This window comes from Phyllostomus discolor, chromosome 2, assembly GCF_004126475.2.
Source record: "Phyllostomus discolor isolate MPI-MPIP mPhyDis1 chromosome 2, mPhyDis1.pri.v3, whole genome shotgun sequence".
NCBI lineage: Eukaryota > Metazoa > Chordata > Mammalia > Chiroptera > Phyllostomidae > Phyllostomus > Phyllostomus discolor.
The window spans coordinates 161,074,773-161,098,129 of record NC_040904.2 but is presented as its reverse complement, the minus strand read 5'-3'; the positions used below and the strand labels follow the sequence as shown (position 1 = coordinate 161,098,129).

Genomic DNA, 23,357 nt, shown 5'->3' with positions numbered 1-23,357 from the left:
AAAATGTAATACTCAGGGAAAAGAATGCTCTTTCTCATGACAGAGAAAGGGGCAGCAAATGCCCATGAGGAGTTCCTCGAAGTTGGACTGCCACAGCAGGTGGTCGGCCGTTCCTGGCTCCCTTCCTCACATTTGCTTTCTTGGTGAGGAGGCACTGGAGTGGGGTGGGGGGAGAGGCTTCCTTGCCTATGATAGAATTCCAAATTCCAAAACAAAGATGGAACAAGGGGGAAAGGTGCATGCACATCTTTTGTGGGAAGTGTCACCACAAGACATGGAATCTGGGGCAGAGGTGGACACTGGAAAAAGCAAAACCAGACCACTGGAAAGAGAGCGCTGGCTGTTACGGAACAGGAGACAGGACGGACGAGGTAGGAGGGCACCACAGGGCAAGAAGACGGGAGGTACCCACTAACCCCAAACAGACATCCTCCTACCACACAGGTGAGCTCTAAGACAAAGCTAGGTTACAAAGTAAGGAGGAAAGAAGGGGAAGGAAGGTGAGAAAAAGGCTGAAGCAGAGGAGAAACCTTCACAAGGGGAGTGCTATTGAATTAAGAATTTAGAGTTGAGTGAAAGGTTTATTATTAGTGCAGTAAATACCACAAGTAGCACAATCAGCAACCTGCAGAGACACCAGTGCAAAGGGTGGGGACGCCTGACCTGAGCTTCCTGGCTCTGCCTGAGGTTGACAGCAGAGGGTACCCAGGGGTAAGGCAGGCAGGGGCAGCAGGGAGTGTGAGAAATGTAGTGACCAGGTTAAGTATAGCAGCGTTTTCAAATTCCTGAGCACAATGTCCTGGAGCTGAAAAGTATGACTGCTCCCCACTCCCTTCTAGCTGTCCCCCTCTGCCCTAGTACCAGTGGAACCATGGCCCAACCACACGGACTGACAGCAAGCTGGCCTGAAGTAAAACTCCAAGAGAAGAAGCTATTTGATTGCCATCTCTCTTCCACCCCACTCCCACCTGCACACTAAGACAATCACACCCACTATTCCTCCCCTTCTCTTACTCTGTCGGCAGTCACCCCAGAGGTCAGGGAATGCCCCAGGTGGCCTGAAATGGAGCTGCAGTCCTTATGTGCACGGGTGAGACAGAGTACTTACTGCCTGTATTCAGAGACAAAGACTTAATTTCTATTCCACCTTGCCCGGTGAAGGTTAGAACGCAGCTACGTATCTCCAAGGAAATGGGGAAGGGGGGTTTCTTTTACAATGAGACCCTGGAGGGCCAGGAGCAAAGTTCTGCAGAGGGCTCAGGCATCGAAGCTGGAATAGAGGAGGCTTCTCATCTCAGATGGGGTTTGGAGGGCTGGGGCAGACATTCGTTCAGCCAAGGATGCCCTTGGCCCTTTCTATATTAAAGCCAAAGGTTGCGCTGAAAAGGGAAAACAGAACAGGTCCCACCCCAGCCCCACCCTATCCAGAACCCCCACCACAGGAACAGCGAAAGAAAAGTTTTACATTTTGTTAATTTTTTTTCTTTTTCGTTTCTTTAAAAAAAAAAGTAAATAAATTAAACTGCCAACAATGTGGCCAGGCTGGAAAAGTGGGGTAGCCATAACCAGGCCATTCTTTAAGAAAAAAAAAAAGTGGGAAGGGGTGAGTGAAATATAAACAAACAATGGCCAAAGGAAATTATCAGCATAACCGGTTACAATCTCAGGGCTGGAGGGGCAGTGGAACTGTCAGCCTGTGCCACAAGAGGCACTTGCCTACCTGATTTCAGCAAAAGCCAGGGTGCTGCTTCTTGCTGAGCATATTCACCCCAACAGACTAACCCCTACCCCCATTCCTGTCATTCCCTAATTAAGAGGAAGTGTAGGCAAGGAGAGTTCATCTGGGAATTTTCGGCATCCCAGCTTGCACACACGCAGACCCAGTGGCAGCCTGCACCTTTAAGGTGGGCCGAACAAGGTATTGCTTGGCACAGAGGTCCAGTCTTCCCCTAAGGGCCATCGATGAGTCACGGCTAGTTACTGGCTTGTTATTTCTAGGGTTTGGGTTTCCTCCTTACTGCTTCTTCAGGATGTCTGCTCCCCAGAGCAGCCCTCTAAGTGCTGAGAGCCAATAGGCCTGCCTGCTCAATTCCCTGGTTTTGAAGAAGCGGAACAATTCAAGGTTTCTGGCTCTACCCCGATACTCTGGGGAGAAAAGGAATACCTTTGTGCTTTCTGAAAATGTCTGGAACCAGGGACCCCAGGCAGGAAAACATAGAGAGATGGGGACTTTCCTCCCCAGACTGAAAATTTACAGACATCTGAGGGGAAGAAATTAGGCAAAAGAAGGGAACCTGGGTTTCCCACCTGAAAGGCTGAGCAAAGTGTTCCAGGGCCCTTCAGTGCCAGAAGAGCAGGGAGAGGTGGCTCAAGTACCAGCCACAGTGTTAAGGACAGTGGGGAGGACTCAGGGCTCAGCTACTGGAGTGATGAGATTTTCTGATTTCCATCTTTTTGCCAGCCCGCCAAAATCTATATCTCTTCCACGCCATGTGCAAATATCATGACCAGCCCCGGCTCCTGCACCATGTCGTCACCCATATGCTGGTTCTCACAGGCCATCACCACAACAGCCTGCTTGCCGGGGATGCGCTTGGCCACATAGTTCTCATAGTACCGCCGGTTCATCTGTCTTGTCTCTAGTGTGGCCAGACCTTGGGGCCAGCTTCGCTCGTGGGCATTTTCTATCAGCTCGTTGACAATGGAGGCAGGACAGCCACTCTCCACCAGGGAGCGCTTGATCACAGCCTGGAGTACAGCGTCCGGGGTGGAGATCATCCCTCCCCAGCGGGTCACTCTGGCTGGCTGCAGGGAGTTCACCCACCTGTGGAGAGGAAGATGGAGATGGTCATCCCAGGTCATCCTCTTTCTTTGCATTGCTTCTTTCCCCAATGGGAATGACCACCAGCTCTACACTTAGCTTAACCCTATTCTCCCTCCCTCCTCCCTTTTCTCCTTCCTTCCATCCTTCCATCCATCATTGGTTTAGAAACTACTGATCTTTCCCTAGTTGGTCCCATCTGAGTCACCAGGTTACCCAATTAAACTCCATGAATGTAGGGTCCCTGATATTTTTCTTAAAAATCCCAATAGCGCACACAGTGCCCAGAATGTACTAAGTGCTCAACAAATGTTTACTGAAGGAAGAAATTTCTCCTCTATACTGGGTCCCAGACAGCACTATTTGCTCTACGTGTACTGATTCACTCTTAACACTTTAGTCTATGAGATATAAGGACTCCAGAACTGAAAAGAACCTTAGACTTTGCTTGTTTACTTTGCTGAGTTTTTAGAATACTTTTTCTGGATTTACACCCTCTTTTCTTCTCTGGATCGTAAGCTACCTAAAGACAGACAATATCTCCTATTTCTTTTTGGCTCTCCTAGCACTCCACACCTAATCGGGTACTCACTTAATCCTGGAGATACAGCATCCCTGGGTAAGCTTTCCCTTCTACCCACCCCCAAAATAAGGTTATCATCTTCCCTGGCCCTGTCCCTCATCCCAACATCTCAAAAGTGGCGGCCCCAGCCTAGCCTTCCTATCACCCTCCCACTGCCACTCTGATGTTCTTCCTCCTTTCAGGGCTCAGTGCCAGCATGGAGTAACTCCATGTCCTGAGTGAAACTTACTCTAGGATCTCATTGTATTCAATAGTCTCCTCCAAGTTCTGAAGGTTGGGGTTGACACTGCGGATTGCACGCATGTATGCCTTCAGCAGCTGAATGTCTCGCTTCTGTTGGAAGGAAAGAGAACCAGGGATGAAGGTTAAGGCAGAGAGCAGGTGAAAGACAAAAGTTTATCTGAGAATGAGGGAAACCGAGAGACTGGAGGAACAACCGGACTATAAGCTTTAGGACGGCAGGGATATGACTGTTTCATTCCCAGCTGTATCCCCAGTGCTCAGCAAAGTCCCTTCACAGAGAAGGTAGTTGACAAATGGCAGGTGAATGAATGGCACGGAGGGGCTGAAGGGAAGGGAGAAGAGCTCTAATCTGATTCCCAACTGAGCTGCAGGCACAGCATGTCCTCAGCCAGGTGTGCGAGCACAGGCACAGACCTGCAGCTCACACGGTGCATATCACCCACAAGCATGTGGTTATTTGCATATTGTAGACATGTTTTTCCCCATGTTCTCTGGGCCCTACCTGCTCTGCCAGCTGGTGTTTGTGTTCAGCTGAGGTCTTCTCCAGCTCTGCGATGCGTGTCTGCTGCTGCTGTACCACTGAGCGCAGATGCTTAATGCAGTTGTGGTTTGGCAGCTCATCTTTGGGCATCTCCAGGCTGCAGCCCACAGTGAAAAAGAGCACAGGAGCATTCAGTGGGACATGTGGGCAAAGGCAGAAGCTTGCTTAGAGGGCGTTCACCTACCCCAAATTTCTAACATTCATTCATTTCTTTTTAAAGACTTTATTTATTTATTTTTAGAGAGAAGGGAAGGGAGGGAGAAAGAGTGCGAGAGAAACATCCATGGGTTGCTTCTCATAAGCCCCCAACCAGGGACCTGGCCTGCAACCCAGGTATGTGCCCTGACCAGGAGTCGAACTGATGACTTTCAGTTTGCAGGACGATGCCCAACCCTCTGAACTACGCTGGTCAGGGCTAACAGTCATTCATTTCTAACTTCAGTCCTCCCTCTTGTTTATTCTCTGCACACTCTCCTCCCCAGATTCCCTCTCACCCCTTTACTACCTGGACTTCTTTCCCTCTCTAAGTCCATGTTTTATCTACCACACGGCTCTCCTTTCCTCCTACAGATTCTGCCCGTGCATTTACTCCTGAGAAGCCCTAGATTCACAGCCCTATCAGCATTTAATCAAATATTTCACACCCCAAAGAAAAAAAAATAGGGCAAGAGGAAATATGAGAAGGCTGGAAATTAGAGCAGCCAAACTGACAAAGAGAAAATAATACTGACTCAAAGGGAAGAATAAAGTAAATGGAGTCTAGTGCTATCCGCAGATTGCTGAACTGCTGTATCCCTGATGTCCAAGCAAGAACAAAAAGATCACAGTTGGAAAAGCAGCATGAAAGTGAGATCTTGGGGCAGGATGCCATGGAGGCCGAGAACACTCCTTGTCTACGTGCACCTTGGCCAGGGGGCAGGGGATCCAGAGACAGGGGCCTAAAGGGGAAAGCCCTTATCCTGTGTCCACGTGAGGCAAAGAAGGGAAGGGGTCTCACCCGCAGCCCTGTTCACAGGTCACAGGCCGTTTTGGGTTGTGCTCACAGTCGCTGAGGTGAGACATTAGGTTGTCAAGCCGGACAACAGCACTGCAGCCAAACACAGCGTTGTCGCAGGCAATCTGCAGCTTTGACAACATGTTCCGCATGATCCGAGGTACTGGGCGTAGGTGGGCAACCGTCACTACGCTACGGTCCACCGGACACGTCTGCTGCTGAGAGAACCACTGGGTGATACAGGCATTGCAGAAAGCATGCTCGCAATGAGGTGCCTGGAGGGAGAGCAGGGCAAAAGGGCACAACAGAATTAGCAGGAGCTAAGAGCCTGTATACGGTAACTCAAAAAAGCCAATCAAGCCTTTGAGCAGCCTCCAGGACCAGAGGTCCCTGGCATCACAGCCAAGTACAGCTGCACTGTGGACAAGCAAGGTATTATGGGGGACAGGCTTCAGATAGGTTTCCTGTGTTTAAGATCCCAATTAGATTGTAATGTAAGACAAGTAACAATAAGTTTTATAGCAATTAAGATATAAGTAATATTCCAGGACAATAGAAGAGATGACATAAGGCAGTCAATTATTAATTGCCAACTGGATCGCATACACAATAATTACCGAAGAAACCCAGAGGAGGGTGAGAACTTTCTAAGCTAGGTCAATCAGGGCAGAGGACAGAATTCAATATAGGTCCTGAAGGATAACGGAGGCGGGGAACAGATTTACTGGCAAAAGTTCAATGTAAAAAGGCAAAAAACAAAAGCCCAAAACTCCTGGGGAGAGGTTAAGAGTCCTCTTTGTGTGGGTCCAAGTTCATATTTTATGAGGGATGCTTTGCCCTGAGTAGTCCCAATGGCCATACCTACCCTCCAAAACAGGGCTGGTTTTTCACAGAATCACATTCTTTTCAGTTTCATAAAGATCACATTTCAGCCTACTTCCTTGATAACTCAGGTAACCTCTAAGTTAATTCCTCAAAGTGAGAGGATTCTCTGGCCTCTATGGAGACACTATCTGGCCTCTAGCATGGGGCATACACAATAAGCATTTAGTAGGTGTTGATGAATGAATGAATGAATGAATGAAGTGCCTACTATGTCCCATGTACTTTGCTAGGGACGTACAATAAGAGAAAGACAGTTTCTGCCTTCAACGGACCAGACACCAGAGACTGAACACAGAAGGTTTTGTGAGGAAATCAGCCGCTGTCAGCATCACCAATCTAATTGTCTGGTTTTAATTTTTCTCTCAAAGACAACCCTATCTCCAAAAAAATCTTATATTTGTCTACTTTTCCCCCATTTCTACAACCACTAACCCAGTTGAAGTGGTCATTTCTCATCTCTATGACTAAATGTCTTCTAAATGGTCTCCCTACTTCCACCTTGCCTGCCCCTTTATACTCCCTTCTACCTTCAGCAGCCAGAGGGATGGTTTAAAAATACATACTAGGATCATCTCACTCCCCTGCTTAAAACTTTACAATGGCTTCCCACCGTACTTAACATAAATCCAAACACCGGTTCAGGACCTGTAACATTCTGCTTGATCCGGCCCTTAGCTCTGCCCTCTCCTCACCTCATGTCACGCTCCCAGCACTGCGCTCAGGCCTTCTGGGCTTTCTTCCTGTCCTTGTCTACACTCAGTCATTCCTGCCTCAGGGCCTTTGCTTCTGCTGCTCCTCTTTGCCTGCAATGCTCTTCCTCTAAATCTTAGCATGAATAGTCCCTTATTCAGATCTCAGCTGAACTGTCACCTTTCTTGTGGCCATCTTAACTAAACCTGCCACCCCTACAGAAATATAGAGAATGAACTATCTTTTCGTGGGAGAAAGGTGGGCAAATTTTTATATTTATATTCAAATGTGCATGTACCTGCACACACATACTAGAAGGACGCCAAGTAAACTAATAGATATCGATGAAGGGACTAGGTGAACTGGGACAAGGATGCAAGAGTACTCAATGTATACCTTTTTATACTGTTTTGATTTCTGAACCATATGAATTTATCACCTACTAAATAAATAAATAAATAAATAAATAAATATGATGTAGGGAAATCAGCATCCCTAGCACGGGCCTCCTACTCTTGGAAATGTGGCTGCTAACCTGGCACCATGAGGTCTGCCTGACCTGCTCCTCAGAAAGCGAACCCTGATGTTGGCAGGGGGCGCTTCTGATAGATAGTCAGCAACTGCCACTGACCTCTCCACACATGTCTCACCTCAAATGACAATGCCAAAAAACAGACAAGGCCCTGCCAGCACAGGGAGGGAACAGACACACCCCTGACCTCTTGAAAACACCGGGCTAGCTTGCTCCACACCCAGCCGATCTGCTTCTAATAGCAGGAGGCTGCAAAGGCCTGGAAGACAGGAAAGAGATCCAGGGCAAGCTGCTGATGGAATACAGGCTGAATCACATTCAACTCAGGCATCTGTGCTCCTCTGGACAGTAAGAATAACTCAAAGGGTCAAGGAGCCCCAGGATGCAGTGAGCTGTGTGAGCAGTGAGTGCAGAAGGGCCATGAGACTTCAGGGACAAGTGTCCTTGTTTGAAAAAAGGGATTACCTGTAGCTTGCCAGGAGTGGCAGAGGATTACTTGGTATTTGCAGAGTTCAGGACCATGCAGGATGATGATGTCCCAGGAATACAACTGTTAAGAATTCATCTCAGGGGGAGGGGAGTATAAATGGACTAAATGGTCATGGAAAAAACTACAATAAAGAGTTCATGAAAGAAAAAAAGAAAAGCATTCATCTCATTCATCACACTTGCCTGTTAATCGTGAGCTTCTCCTCATACTTGCCCCAGGAAGACACAACTGACTCTGGTCTGGCAAGGCTGGTGGAGAAACGACCCACTGAAGGCGGCAGCTTTCACGCCAAAGGCAGACTACATGGCTGCCTCCAAAACTGGTCTTCCCAATAAGTCCCAGGAAGAAAATAGGTCAGTACCTACAGCTCCCTACTTCCTATCTGTTAGGCTGTAGGTAGGGCCTGCAGGGAGACTGGCTGACTACCCAAAACACACCATCATAATGCAGAGAGAACTCATCCGGAGGGTCCAGAAGTTCGGTCGTGGGTAGGAAGACAGAACCTAGCCAGGGCCCCTGAAGAGGAAAGGAAGTCCTCAAGCTACTGTCAAAAGACAGAAACAAACAACTGACCATTTTACAGCAGAAAAACCTCAGTGACCTCAGAAGAAAATCTGAAGCACTGGACTTCTGTGGCATCCACCTCTAGACAGACTCCGGAAGGGCCTGTTCCTCTCAGTCGCCACTGCTCCTCTGCCCCAAACCTCCATTCTGTGTGTGTAAAGAGGGTCAGGAGGGCCATGGGGAGTTAGAACAGTGACATCCCTATTGGTCCCATTACCTATGATAACTTTCTACTGGCTCCACTGCTATCTATTGCCCCACTAAACCTGCCATCAGACCGACTCACCTGGACTGGCTCCTCCAAGACTCCACTGCAAATAGGACAGATAAGATCTTCATCAACATCCCCCTGGAAGCGGGTTACATCATACCCCATGTCTCATCACTGAAACCCAGGGCCTGGAAGGAACCACAGAGGAAAAAGAGGCCAGTTCAGAAGAAGCCTACAAACACGTGTCAACTTGAATTCATTGCTAAGACCCATTCATCTGTCCAAAAATTATTGAGAGCCTGCTATGTGCCAGTCAAGTCAAGGGGGAAAAGGATGACTAGAGAAACTTAATTCTAACTTGAAAAGACACTACATAGCACATGTTTAAAATATGAAGTGGTAAATACTTTGACAGTAAGTTTAGGGCATTATGAAGGCAAGAGGCATAGATTCCCAACCCAGGCTGAAAGACAACGGTGATTTGGGAAGCTTCCTGGGACTAGGTGTCACCAATAGGACAAGCAACAGTTAGCTAGGTGATAGGGACAGGGGCAGGGCAGGCAGTAGGGTTTTAGGCACATAAAATAGCACATTCAAAGGCCCGGAAGTAAGCGGCATATGATGGATACGGGGAACGCTAAGTAGCTCAGAAAAAGGTGGACCTGAAGGGCTCAAGGGAAGTAGTGTCTAGATGCAGGGCTGGGGAACGCAGGGTCAGGCCTTAGGGAGCTTGAACTCCATCCCGAAGGCTATGGGAAGCCACCGAAATGCTTAAAAGGAATGACTGATTGTGGGCTGCGAACCAAAGTGTCGCAGGTTCAATTCCCAGTCAGGGCACATGCCTGGGTTGCAGGCCATGACCTCCAGCAACCGCAGACTGATGTTTCTCTCTCTCTCTCTATCTCCCTTTCTTCCCTCTCTAAAAATAAATTAATTTTTTAAAAAATCTTTAAAAAAAAAGGAATGACTGGATAAAAGTCCCCCTTTAGAATCATTCTGCTGACACAAGTGAGAATGGAGAAGGCCATCTAGGCAGAAGAGAATCTGGCCTTAGGTGGTGGCAGTGGGGACAAAGAAGGACAGAGGTTCAGGAGAGCAAGGGCTCAAAAAGCAGTGGGGCTGCCATGCCTCTCCTTTGGGCGCCTGAGGGTCACACCCAAAGAAGAGGTCGCTGAAGGGTGACCGAGTCTCCCGTGCAGACAGCCCACTGCTGGGCTGACTAGGTCAAAGATGGGCCCCTGCTGCAAGGGTAGTTGACCCACAGACCAACCAGCAACTGTGATGCCCTGGAAAACACACGCTGAGTCAGATTCTTGGGAATTAAAATTGAGCTATTCAATTTTTTAAAAAGATTTTATTTACTTATTTTTAGACAGAGGGAAGGGAGGGAGAAAGAAAGGGATAGAAACATCAATGTGTGGTTGCCTCTCACGTGCCCCCTACCAGGGACCTAGTCCACAACCCTGGCATGTGCCCGGACTGGGAATTGAACTGACGACCCTGTGGTTCACAGGCCGGTGCTCAATCCAGTGAGCCACATCAGCCAGGGCTCAAGCCGTCCAATTTCAAAGGGCAGGGGAGGGATGAGTCCAAAAGGCTTAGATAGGTCAAATGCAAGCTAAACTACAGGACTGGATTGAGTTAAAACTGACTGGGTTCTCCCCAGTTCTACTACCCATTAGCTGGGTGACCCTGGGCAGACCACGTAAACTTCCAAAGCTCAAGTTGTTTTTTTTATAAATAGATAAAATGGATATAATAATAGAAGTGACTCTCACAAAGTGGTCCTTAAAGAGATAATGCATATAAAACATTTAGCAAAGTACCTGCTGGCACAAAGTAGGCACTCAATACATGATCATAACCATTATTTATGTATATATCTAGTTTCTACTACTTGGTTAAAAATTCCTTAAGAGCAGAAACTCATATTCTATATTCAGTGTAGCACCAAGCACAGTTCCTTACAAATCAATGAAACATTTGGTATATTTAAATATTACCTTGCCCTGACTGGTGTGGCTCAATGGATTGAGTGCCGGCCTGCAAACCAAAAGGTCGCTGGTTCAATTCCCGTTCAGGGCACATGCCTGGGTTGCAGGCCAGGTCCCCGACTGGGGGCGTGTGAGAGGCAACTGATCAATGTTTCTCTCACACATCAGTGTTTCTCTCCCTCTCTAGAAAAATAAAATAAAATCTTTAAATGTTACCTTAACTGGGAGCTTCCCAGCAACCAGGATAGAGTGGATATCTACTCTTTTACTTACCTAACATCTTATTTTCCAGTTTTTCCTTAGGAATCTTACCCTGGTTCCCAGTGGACACGTGACCCAACCCAGGACAGTGAGTTTGGGGTACCTGGGACCTCTACAGGAGCTCACAAGGGAAGCTCTTTCCCCTGGGATTGCACAGCTGGCAGAATGTGCGAATCAGAGTGGTTGGTAACCATCTCTGCCATTAAGGAGGGCAGCCTGCTCACAGAATGAAGCCGGTAATGAAGAAAGTAGAGTTGAGAGATCGAATTCAGATGAGATCCTCTGAGGTCCTGGGTTCAGTCACATGTAATGCCACCATCAGCTTTTTGGCATCAGTTACGTGAACACATAAATTTTCTATTATGTTTAGGCTGGTTTGAGCTGGGTTTTTGTCTCTTTCAACTGACAAATCCTGATGAATACACAAACTTATGGATACAAGAAATCACAAGGCTCCCTCTGGAACCATGTATCTGTCTTTATCCATTATATACAGGGACAGTGACAGCCTGTGACATTGCTACAACTACATTGGCCTCCATGACCACCATTTCTCTATGTGCTTGTCCATCCATCTCTAGGCCCTCAAAGTCCAGGGCCTTGGGCTTACTAACAATTCCTTGCAATTGTCATGGTCAACCACCTTGGCCTGGCTACTGGAAATGGAAGCCAGACTGCAATGGTTCAAAGTGAACAAGAGGTGGGAGAGAGATAGGACCTGAAAGTAACTCATGAAAAGCTTGATTTCAGCCCTGGCTGGTGTGGCTCAGAGGACTGAGCGCCCGCCTGTGAACCAAAAAGGTCACCAGTTTGATTCCAGGGCACATGCCTGGGTTGTGGGTGAGATTCCCCAGTAGGGGGCACACAAGAGGCAACCACACATTGATGCTTCTCTCCCTCCCTTCCCCTCTGTCTAAAAATAAATCAATAAAATCTTTTTTAAAAGCTTGATTTCCTTAATTAAGAGAAAGATAGAGAACTAGCTAGAGGAAGAGAGAAGTTTGAGGGAGTGGGTTGTGTTTCAGGTTGCATTGGAGTTGTTTTTGTTTTAATTTCAAAAATCTTTTATTAGCATAAAAATGAGAACTGTAAATCAGCACCAAGTAATTCACTTAAATGCATATCACAGTACTGGAGTAATAAAGCTATTTTATCCCTCTTGCTGGTTTCCCCCTCCTGCCCACTTTCCTGGGTGTTGAAGAGGCTTGCTGACAAGTCACAAACCCAGCAACCTGACGGGATGGCACCTGGTGAGCTGTTCTTCTTTATAAGACAGGCATGAGCGTGTTTACGTACTAAGAGGAAAGCACCAGTGAAAAGGGAAAGATAGACAGGAGAGAGTCTGATCACTGGAATTAAGTTAAACAAGAAGGGGGATGAAGCAGCAAACGAGGAAGAATGGTAAAAAAAGAGGCCCATATAGATTTCTAAAAATTGTACCAGTAAACTTTGAAAAATCAGATAATCATTTATTCAAAAATATTTATTCATTTAAATCAACAATAAAGGTATAGTGAAGTGATTATGGTAATGAGTCCATTTGATGGAATAATATATTTATTTTAAATGATGTTTCTGGGGAATATGCAATAACAATAATAGGTGGAAAAAAGTAGGACACAAAATTGAATACAGATGTTTAAAAAACAAATATTTATAAATAATCTATATATAAAAAGAGAACAAAAGGAGGCCCTGGCCAGGTAGCTCAGTTGGTTAAAGCATCATCGCAATACACCAGGGTTATGGGTTTGATTCCAGGTCAGGGCACATACAAGAATCAACCAATGAGCCCTAGTTGCTATGGCTCAGTGGACTGAGTGCTGGCCTGTGAACCAAAGGGTCATTGGATCAATTCCCAGTCAGGGCATAGGCCTGGGCTGCAGGCCAGGTCCCCAGTAGGGGGCACGAAAGAGGCAACCATGTATTGATGTTTCTCTCCCTCTCCTTCTCCCTCCTTTCACCTCTCTCTAAAAATAAAGAAAATCTTTTTTTAAAAATTGGAAAAAAAATCAACCACTGAATGCATGAGTGAAACAACAAATTGATGTTTCTTTCTGTCTCTCTCAAAATCAATACATTTTAAAAAAGAAAAAAGAGATCAGAAGGAAATATCAAAATGTTAACAGTGGTTTACTTGGATGTAGTACCAAGGATAATACTCTTCTATTTTTTTTAAGATTTTATTTATTTATTTTTAGAGAGGGAAGGGAGGGGGAGAGGGAGAGGGAGGGAGGGAGAGAGAGAGAGAGAGAGGGAGAGAGAGAGAGAAACATCAATGTGCAGTTGCTGGGAGTTATGTCCTGCAACCCAGGAATGTACCCTGGCTGGGAATTGAACCTGGGACACTTTGGTTCCCAGCCCGCACTCAATCCACTGAGCTACGCCAGCCAGGGCCATACTCTTCTATTTTTAATTACCAAATATTTTAATGAGCATACATTTCTTAAAAAATAATGATTCAATTTTAGTCTTATACAAATATGGAAAAATAATTTTCAAAAATTTAGAAATTACTTTAGAAAAAATACAGGAATGCTTTTACTTTTGAAGTACAAGAATAAAAGATGGCAGAATTTGATCATACTCAGAAGTTTTCCCATTGACCTGGTTAAGACAGTCTTATTTTTGCCTTTAGAGTTAGAATGGGCCATAAGAGACCATCCAGTTTAACATTCCCAGGCACGAATCCTCTAGACAGGACCCAATAGTCAGCCGCACATTGCCCAGATACTCCTGGGAAAAGTCAACACAGGGTGTAGAAAGAGCACAGATGAGAAGTATCTAGCCCAGACACACTTCTCTCATAGCATTCTAGAATGCCTGTGTCCTTCTAAAATAAAGTACCCAGAGTCCCACATGTGAGCTAACCAATATGGACAGACTGGGACTATTACTTTCTCTCTTCTCTACTTCAATTAATGCAACCTAAGACTGGTTACTTCTGTTCCAGATGATAGCTACTGCCATTCCCATAGTCCAGACACCGAGCTGGGCAGAAGGGGCAGGGGTAAGAGAGAAAGTCAAGAAGAGGGGCTCTCTGAGATGGCTTCTACATGAAAGCAAATATATCTCCAAATATCTGTAATTCATCTATTGAACTGCTGACTATACAACACCTACCTCAATTAAATAAATAGATGGTACTTTAGTTTCTGTATAATAGCTACAAAATTATAGGGAAAAAATATTGCTTCCTTTAAAATGTACTAGGTATGAAAAGACTGCTAAGACGTACTGTTAAGAGAAAAAAAGCTAAGGTATGAAACGGTGAATGTAAAGTATGCCACCATGAGCACAAAAAACTACGTATGTGTACATCCTTACGTATGTATGGAACTCTCCAGAAGAACAGAGAGGAAATTACCTATAGTGGTTGCTGCTGAGGAGGGGTAACTAAGGAACAGAGGAGGAAAATTTTAATTTCCTTAATTATCCCTTTGTGCCTTTTTTTTTTAAGGTTTTATTTATTTATTTCTAGAGAAAGGGGAAAGGAGGGAGAAAGAGAGAAACATCAATGTTTAGTTGTCTTTTGCATGCCCCCAACTGAGGACCTGGCCCACAACCCAGGCACATGCCCTGACTGGGAATCAAACCAGTGACCCTTTGGTTCGCAAGCCGGCACTCAATCCACTTAGCACACCAGCTGGGGCCCCTTGTGCCTTTTCTTTTAGTACTCACCAGAGGACATGCTTATTGATTTTAGAGAGAAGGGACGGAGGGAGAGTGAGAGGGAAAGAAACATAGACAGTTTGCCTCTCTTATGCACCCTAAGTGGGGACCAGACCCAAAACTCTAGCATGTACCCCAACCAGGAATGGAAACCACAACCTTTCAGTTTATAGAATAACACAGCAACCACCTGAGCCACACCAGCCAGGGCTCTTTGTGCCTTTTTTAAAAGATTCCCAGTGTGAGCCCTGTCTGGTAGCTCAGTGGACTGAGCAATGGCGCAAACTGAACCAGTCAGGGCCTGGGCCGTGGGACAGGTCCCCACTGGGGGTGTGTGAGAGGCAACCACTCAATGTTTCTCGCACATCGATGTTTCTCTCCCTCTCCCTCTTTCTCCTTCCCTTCTCCTCTCTCTAAAAATAAATAAAAATCTTAAAAAGAAAAAGATTTTCAGTGTGGCAGCCCTGGCTGGTATGACTCTTAGCTGGAGCCCTATCCTATAAACTGAAAGGCCACAGGTTCAATCCCTGGTCAGTCAGGGCATATATGGGAGACAACCAATTGATGTTTCTCTCTTTCTCTCCCTACCTTCCTCTCTCTCTAAAAACAATGAAAAAATGTCCTCAGGCGAGGATAAAAAAAACAACAAAATAAAAACAGAATACAGTCTGTGTGTATTCACTATTCAAATAAATAAATCTGTAATTACCCTAAATTGTGAAAGTATTAAGAATAAAATAAAAAAGATCCAAAATATTTACCTAATGTGTTGTATATCACATATATGTAGTACATCATACATGATCTACATGTAACATGTAATATACTATGGCAAGGTCTAGAAACAACGTACTCTCGCAAGAAAAAGCAGATCAAATTGAATCACAACAAAAAGTAGGAAATGCCCCCCCAAAAGTACATACCCTTTACCTAGCACTCTCACTTCCAGGAACTTAGCCTAAGGCCATAACTACAGAAGGGTATAAAACCAGTATGTCAGGTAGTTTATCTAATCATTGTTTATAATAGAAAAAAATAACAAAACCCTACAAATATCCAGCAGAACTCCTTAAATTCATAAAATCAGATACTATGTAGTAATAATGATTTACCTATATTTGTTTCTTATTAATAACTTACTTACTATATAATAAATTAACACTTATGCACATTATATATTATAGTGTCATTTTTATTAAATAGTATTTTATATTTATGTGTGAACACATTTATATTGGATAGCACCTAGAAGGATGTACATTAAAGAGGCTCTCTCTAAATGTAGACTTATAATAATTTGAATTTCACTCTGTTTTTCTTTACTGGTTTTCCCTACTTTTTCTACAATGATCATGTTTTACTTATTACAATTAAATAATTTACAATTTACAAGTAATTAATATTTACAACTTAATTTACAATTAGATAATAACTAAGTCAACACTTATTGAACATTATTATATGCTGGGCACTATCCTAAGCTTTCTTATATATCAACTCATCTAATTCTTACAACTCTATGAGTTACTCTGTGAAGTAGGGACTGTCATTGTCCGTATTTTACAGATGAATAACAGTGACAAAGGTTAGAAAATTTGTCCAAAATCACACGGCTAGTGAGTAGTTCAGTCAGATTCAAACCCAGGCAGACTGGCTCCAGAGTCTAAGCTTTTAACCACTGTGATAATCTGCCTCTCAAACTGAAAAATGCAAATTGCAAAAACAGTATGTATAGTATGGTCCAATTTTTATAAAAACAATTAAAAATAAAAAGTAATATTCGTAGAGTGCACATTTAAAAAATCTAGATGCTAAGATTATACTTTCAATCTAGATTATATATTTCTGCAAGGTTTAATTTTTTTAAAGAAAATCAGTTATCCTTAGAGCAGGGGGCAAAATTAAAGTAACATTATCCTGCCCTGGCTGGTGTGGCTTAGTGGATGGAGCACTAGGCTGCAAATCCAGGATTGCCAGTTCAATTCCCAGTCAGAGCACACGCCCGGGTTGTGGGCCAGGTCCCCAGTAGAGGGCGCACAAGAGGCAACCACACCGATATTTCTCATCCTCTCTTTCTCCCTCCTTTCCCCACTCTCTAAAAGTAAATAAAATTACAAAAAATAAAAGTAACATTATCCTTTTTACCCTTGTTGCTATGTAGAAAACTGGTCTAGAGTTTGTACTGCGCTTCACTGAACTTTTATCTTAAACCAATGCTAGCGATATTGTCTTAATAAGGAATATAAATTCTGAAAACTTATTTTTAAAAAAAAGATTTCATTTATTTTTAGAGAGAGAGGAAGAGAGGGAGATAGAGAGGGAGAGAAACATTGATTGGTTTGCCTCTCAAGGCCCCCAATCAGGGACCCAGCCTGCAGCCCAGGCATGTGCCCTATCTGGGATCAAACCAGTGACCTTTTGCTTTGCTGATGGACGCCCAACCCACTGACCCATGCCAGTCAGGGCTGAAAACTTATCTTAATGGGGCCTTAGATCCTATATCCCCAAAATAAACAGCTCAGAACTTGCCTCAGTTGTTGCACAGGTGACAGATGTTCAAAGCCACCAGCCAGGGTTAGGAGCTGCAAAGCTCTCACCGTAAAGCATTGTTCTTCCTAAATTGAACACACTCCCCCTCCACCCAGCCCTTGGGCTTTATCTGCTAAGAGTCCCATTTTACCCACCCTCCTATACATGCGTTCTTTCTGTGGTACTGCCTCAGTAACTCAGGGGAAATTTAGATTTCCAGTCCTATTAGGGTATCCCTATTTGTCACCTACAGGGAACCAATGTGGACATGGATCCCTACCACCTTGGCAGCCAGCTCCTTGCCCCGCCCCTAGGCAGACAGTCCAGCTGACAGCCTAGATTCCTTGATTAGCCCTTCTACTCTCTAGGACTCTTAACGCTGCTGCGGGGCTGTCAAGGGGCCAGGATACCTTTCCACAGACACCTCGGGAGTCACAGTCAGGGGCCAGGGCCACAGGAAGCAGTTTCCTGGATATCCTCCTTGAGGACAGGAAAACGTTCCACTCAAACTGGGGAACTGCAGTGAATCAGCACTGAGGTGTCCCTCCAGGTTTAGGGAGTTCTGCCAGCCTCTCTGATGTAAACATCTTGAACCCAAACTGAAAACGGCATTCCCCACCTGCTGTTCTGCAGGCCAGAGCCAAACCAGGTTGTGCTCCTTCCTTCCTCGCTGTTACTCTGGGGTCTCTCTCTCTATTCCTGGTCAGCATTACTATGAAAATGCAAGAGATCCCTTCCTATACCATTTTAACTTACTGCTGCATCTGTTTTCTTTGGTGTGCCCCTAAAGTGAGCTAGGAATTCAAAAGAGTTTGTTTGTAAAGGAACTTGAACAGTTATCCTCCCTTATTCAGGGTTTCTTCAACCCACGTACAGGTGTGCACACCATGCACACCCACACCCTCACTCAAGGAAAACATTAGATAAGAATCATTAGTGTTTCAGGGTAACTAGGCATGTTGTCACTAATCTTGGCAAAAGCGTAAGGGTAAAGTCAGGTATATGTGCTGTGGGCTCAATTCTGCTAATTTTCCTCTCTGCCCCTGAATACAACAGATGTACAGAGGGCTGAGGAGTCTCCAGCCCCAATTACAAACCCTACCAAACACAGAAAGAAAAGGCCCCTTAAGGAAAGAGGTAACTCCTAGGAACTTCAACCTATGAAGAAATTAGTCAGGCCCTAGCTGGTGTAGCTCAGTAGATTGAGGGCCAGGCTGGAAACTGAAAGGTTGCTAGTTCAATTCCCAGTCAGGGCACATGCCTGGGGTGTGGGCCAGGTACCCACCCAGTAGGGGGTTCGCAACAAGCAACCACAAGAGAGGGATATTTCTCTCCCTCTCTTTCTCCTTCCCTTCCCCTCTCTTTAAAAATAAAAATAAAATCTTGAAAGAAAGAAAAGAAAAGAAAAGAAAAGAAAAGAAAAGAAAAGAAAAATTAGTTAGTGAAGGGTTTCATAGGCATCCCCCAAACATTTCATCGCTACCTCCCTGTCTCTGAGAAAGAAAACTGAGTGGAGAATCCAGAAACCTGAGTCCTTGTTCTAGCTCTATTACTGACCAAATGTGCAGCCTTGGGCAAGTTTCTTAACCTCTCTGGGCTTTAGTTTCCTTGCTCCATAAGCATTCTTGCCCTGGCCTGTGTGGCTTAGTTGACTGGGCATCATACCACAAGCCAAAAGGTGGCTGATTCGATTCCTGGTCAGGGCACATGCCTGGGTTGCGGGTCTGGTCTCCAGCTGGGGCGTGTGTGAGAGGTGACCAACTGATGTTTCTCTCCCTTTCTTTCTCCCCACCTTCCTCTCTCTAAATAAATTAAATCTTTAGCCCTGGCTGGTGTGGCTCAGTTGAATTGAGTGCCACCTTGTGAACCAAAGGGTCACTGGTATAATTCCCAGTCAGGGTGCATACCTGGGTTGTGGGCCAGGTCCCCAGTGGGGGGCACGGAGGAGGCAACCACACACTGATGTTTCTCTACCTCGTTCTCCCACCTTCCCCTCTCTAAAAATAAATAAATAACCTCCTTAAAAAATAAATCTTTAAAAATAAAAACAAATTAAAAAAATAAAGAAATCATAGTCTAGTTACATACTGGACTATGTAACTGTTTAAGTTTTGTAAGCATTTGAGCCAAATTAATGACATACACCAGGGAGCAAGATCTCAAATCCTCCCACGACTACGTAAGTTCTAAGGCGTTCTACAAACCCCATGATTCTCAGGTTCAGCATATAAAACAAAAATAGGTAAATTAGGTGTTCTGGCTTTACCATTAACTGACCTTGCTCTCTTTGGGCAACTCTCTTGACATTTTAAGTGAAAAGAAAGAGTCTTTTTCTGTTCAATTCCAAAATGCTGTGATCCACACTGGATTTACTATAGCAGATTTTAAAGTTAGGCTTCTTTAGTATTGTAAAGTGAAACCATTTTAATGGATTCACTTTACAAAAGAATCCAGAGGGTATACAATTCTTCAAGAATTCATCTAACACCTGGGGGGGTGGGTAGGCCAGGGGAGAGTAATGGGGGGGGGGGGATGGGGACAACTGTAATTGAACAACAATAAAAAAAAGAGAAAATTTAAAAAATGTATCTAATTCCTAAAATGAGGCCTACTGGGCCTCAAAGGCAGCCAGGACCTCTCACCTTGTTACCAGCACCAAGTACTATTTGTGTGATTACCCCAAATCTCACCTTTGTCCTATAGGCACAGCTCCCTTGACAGGAGAGACAAGTAAAGGAAACAGAAAGCATAGTCCTTGTCAAACTAAAGTGTAGGCTTGAGCCCACTGAGTGAGTATCCAGCATAAACACATAAAAAGACATAAAATTTACTAAGCAATTTACCAATAAGTAAAAGTTAATTCCCTCCTTCCTTCCCTCCCTCCATTCTTCTCTCTCTCACACACACACACCAGTGCCTTTCCCCACCCCCTTCTTAGGCACTGCTGTCTTGGGGAGCATGCCCATGCTTTTCCCCCTTCTCCCTCCCCCAGACACACAGCCTTTGCCTTTCTCTCTCCTAAGTTACGTGGGCCCTTCTTTTGCCTCTGTAACTTGTTTCCTGAGCCCATGAGGCCCAGCTGGCTCACCCCTTTCCACCTTTATGTGTGACTTTCTAAATAAACTTTCTTCTTCAATTAGAAAAAAGAACACTGAGGCATAAAAATACAAAGAACAATGTGAGCCAATCTTGAAAAGATTTATGCAGAAAGAAGTTTTAAGAGGCAGGTTTTCAAGAACAGAAGCAACCCAAAATGGCAGAGAAGAGGGTTGAAGCCTGGAATGGGATTCTAAATCAAGGCTCTTTACCTTCCAAGTGTTGGGGGGCAGGTTCCCTGTTCACAAGGCTCCAACCCCCTGATGCCTCCACTCAGTGCCACTCAGGAGAGGCTCCCAGTAACCCATCTTGTTGGCTATTCTCCAACTGAGTCTTCCTTCCCAGAGTAAGTTCTATCACCAAAGGGATGGATGTGATGTCACAATCAGGAGCACTCTATTAATAGGAACAAGGAAGAAAAAGGTGAGTCAGGGTAAGGACCTCCACGTGGCGGTAAGACTGGTCAGACTCAGATCTGGCGATTTGTTGCGAAGGATGAGACAACTGCATTAAGGTTTCTACGCTAGGTATACAGGACCCCCGCCTATGGAGCGAAACCTTTGGCTAAGGAATCACATGCATGGCCCGGGAGATTCAAACATACCTGAGACAGGGAGAAAAAAGGACAAGAAGAAAGGCAGAGAAGGGGAGAAGGGTGAAGTCCACAGAGATTCTTTTATTCGTGCAAATAACTACCAAAAAGAATTCTGGTCCTATCTTCCAAATGGAAAATACTATTTCATAAGAAGAAGATACTCAAAAATGTTGGTACAGGTGCAATTCAACTTCCCAAGTGAGAACCTATTCCTGAAGGGACCAGGCTTTAAAAAAAAAAGAGCAGTAAAATGAGAAATTATCCCAAGGTAGGCAACCGAGGTTAGAGGTAACAGTATGATCAGGCTGAAGAGGCACTCATTACTAAAAGGATGAAACCAAGCAGAAGGAGACCAGGTTTCAAACGCACAGTGCTGAGAGATCAAGTCAACACAAGGAAGAATAGCTGCTGTCCAAACTCCTTTCCTCACCCCCACACGCCCATCAATAGATTAACGGCTGTGTTAGGAAGATATGATGATGACGATTTTAATACATAAAACAGGGACCATTTCATCTTCTGAGTCTGGTATACATGCTCCTTCCTTGACTACGCTCATCAGCCACAACACCTTCAGTGTGCTATTTTTAAACTAATCAGAGATAAAGGTGCAATGCCAGACCACACGTTCTCTTCCCCGTGGTTGGGGGATGGGAGTAAGTTGATATGTTTCTCCCCATCCATAATACAAAGGAGGGTATAAAGCTTCTTTCATTTTGACAACATAGTACTGCCCAGCACCCTGGCATATGCCTCGTACCTCAAGAAATGCCTCCAGGAACCAGTGCTGTTGGCTCTGCTCTGTCCTCTTCTAGTAACAAAGTCCAGACTTAGAAAGCAAATAGTTGCCCATGCTGGGGAAGTTAATCCTACTTCAATGTTCCCTCGGCCATAACAAAATAGGATTTTCCAACTGAGGACCAGGAGTCAGGAGATTTGGCTTCTGGTCCCAGCTTTGTTAACTGTATGACTTTCAGCAAGCCATGTAATCCTTCTGTCAAGCAGGGGAAATGATTACCTGCCTTCTACCTTACATGTTGTCCTGAAAAATCAAATGGCATAATAAATGTGCAAGCATACTGAATACTGCTATTCTCAGGTAAGGTATTTGTAGTAACAGAATGCAAAATAAATTTAGAGTACTGAGGACCAGTAAGGAAACGCTTGAAAGAAGCTTGTTTTTTCTTTTCAATTACTGGGAACCAGGCCCAGCAACAAGTCAGCTGGACACACAGGGTATTTACATTATTGCATCACTCAGATGCGCTACCACTAGACTACTCCATTCCTATTTGGGCGAAAACTATCTGCCAGATAGTTGTCAGATTCTAAAACCACCTGTATAGTAAGGGATTAGACTAGCACTATCACGGCCCAGTCCCCAAGAACAGTGGCTCATCCCAACAGTCAAATTTGCTATTAGGCGGAATAAAGTCAGTTTCTGAATGAGGACAAGGTCTGTGAGTCCCCTAGGCAAAACACCCTCACCCCTCTTAGCTTTCTGCTCCTTCTTCAGACCCCTCCTCCCCATTCCTGTATTTCCCGTGTCCTACATTGGAGAAGGCTTTCCGGTGTGTGAAGCCTGCGAAGAGGGCTTGGCCGCAAACCCAGGGCAGGGATGTAAGGAATGTGAGATTCCTTCACGGAAGGGTAGGAGGGGGAGAAGGGGGAAGGAATGGAGGAGGAAGACAAGGCTGCCAAAGACAAGGCATGGGAGAGGAGCCAAGCTATGGCGCTTGGAGGGCGGGGGTTCAGGTTCCACCACCCCTGCCCGGGCTAGCCCCCAGAATGCTCTCTTCTCTTCCCAGCCCGTCAATCACTGCCCATTTAAACACCACGTTGTTCAACCAGGTCCCCTCCTCCCTGCCCTCCAGCCCGCGCAGGCACCCTCCCGCGCTTAAGGCTCCAATAGAGCTCCCCAAAAATCCACCCTCCTGCACCCCATTATCACCTCCCGACTCCTCCTATTGCTGCTCCCTTCCTCCATTTTTCATCTTTACTCCCACCCCTTATCCTGCCCTCCAATATCTCGAACCCCGGCTCCAATACCTGGGACATCGCCCCCTCCCTTCCCACACCCTCTTTTAGGTGTGAGCCCGCGCAGGCGCAGTACGCACCGCCCTGGAAGCGGCCTGGACTTTCCGTACCCCAGCCGGGCTGTAGCTGAGGCCGCAGCGGCCACGGGACAGCCCCGGTGCGGTGTCTCAGCCTTTCCTGGGAGGGGAAGGGGAAGGGAAGAAGAGGGAGAAAGCTTCCAACCACTCGGAGCTGTTGAGACAGTCTCTTGCCCCGCCCACCGCTGCTACGCAACCCGGCGGAAGCTCGTCACCAAACCCGCCTCTTTGTTTTAACTCAGACCTAGACTAGAAGCTACGAGCGGCCAACGAAGAGGGAGGAAAGCTAGCCAGGCCTCCGCTGTAGACCGGAAGTCTTTGTGGTCCCAACGAGGACTATATAGCCATTCGGGGAGGGCGGACTCTATACTCCCCTGTGGGAACGTCAGGGGCGAATTCTGAGGTAGACTTTCTTGAAGGGCGAGACTTCGCTTTGGAGGGGCGCACGTGTCCTGTGTCCTGGGGCTGATGCGGCGTGGTACGAGATCGTCTCGAGTTGACTGGCCTGCAGTGTGACCTGCTACCTGCCAGGCTCCTCTCTG

General features: G+C 45.5%; 1 protein-coding gene across 9 annotated transcripts; it reads right to left on the bottom strand.

Moving 5' to 3' along the window:
- Nucleotides 1-1,588: 1,588 nt before the first annotated feature.
- RNF41 (ring finger protein 41) lies at nucleotides 1,589-23,356 on the bottom strand. Of its 9 annotated transcripts, XM_028531740.2 has the most exons (8): nucleotides 22,819-22,998; nucleotides 20,319-20,502; nucleotides 8,630-8,742; nucleotides 7,962-8,027; nucleotides 5,186-5,457; nucleotides 4,150-4,285; nucleotides 3,634-3,737; nucleotides 1,589-2,824 (listed from the first exon to the last, which is right to left on the bottom strand). In XM_028531740.2, the coding sequence occupies exons 5-8, from the start codon at nucleotides 5,332-5,334 to the stop codon at nucleotides 2,473-2,475; spliced, it is 741 nt and encodes a 246-aa protein (XP_028387541.1). In that variant the 5' UTR covers nucleotides 5,335-5,457; nucleotides 7,962-8,027; nucleotides 8,630-8,742; nucleotides 20,319-20,502; nucleotides 22,819-22,998; the 3' UTR covers nucleotides 1,589-2,472. The 9 variants fall into 9 exon arrangements, with proteins under 9 accessions (XP_028387541.1, XP_028387534.1, XP_028387536.1 ...); XM_028531733.2 differs by lacking the exon at nucleotides 7,962-8,027 and having other exon boundaries at nucleotides 22,819-23,356; XM_028531735.2 differs by lacking the exon at nucleotides 7,962-8,027 and having other exon boundaries at nucleotides 22,849-23,001.
- Nucleotide 23,357: the final 1 nt, after the last annotated feature.

What these genes read in the sequence shown, in the direction of transcription:
- RNF41 (XM_028531733.2), bottom strand. Translation starts at nt 8,719, where the DNA reads ATGGGGTATGATGTAACCCGCTTCCAGGGGGATGTTGATGAAGATCTT. An exon ending in ACCTGTGAACAGGGCTGCGG is followed by an intron (nt 4,286 to 5,185) that starts GTGAGACCCCTT and finishes TGTGGGCTGCAG; the next exon opens with CCTGGAGATGCCCAAAGATG. An exon ending in AACACCAGCTGGCAGAGCAG is followed by an intron (nt 3,738 to 4,149) that starts GTAGGGCCCAGA and finishes TCCTTCCAACAG; the next exon opens with AAGCGAGACATTCAGCTGCT.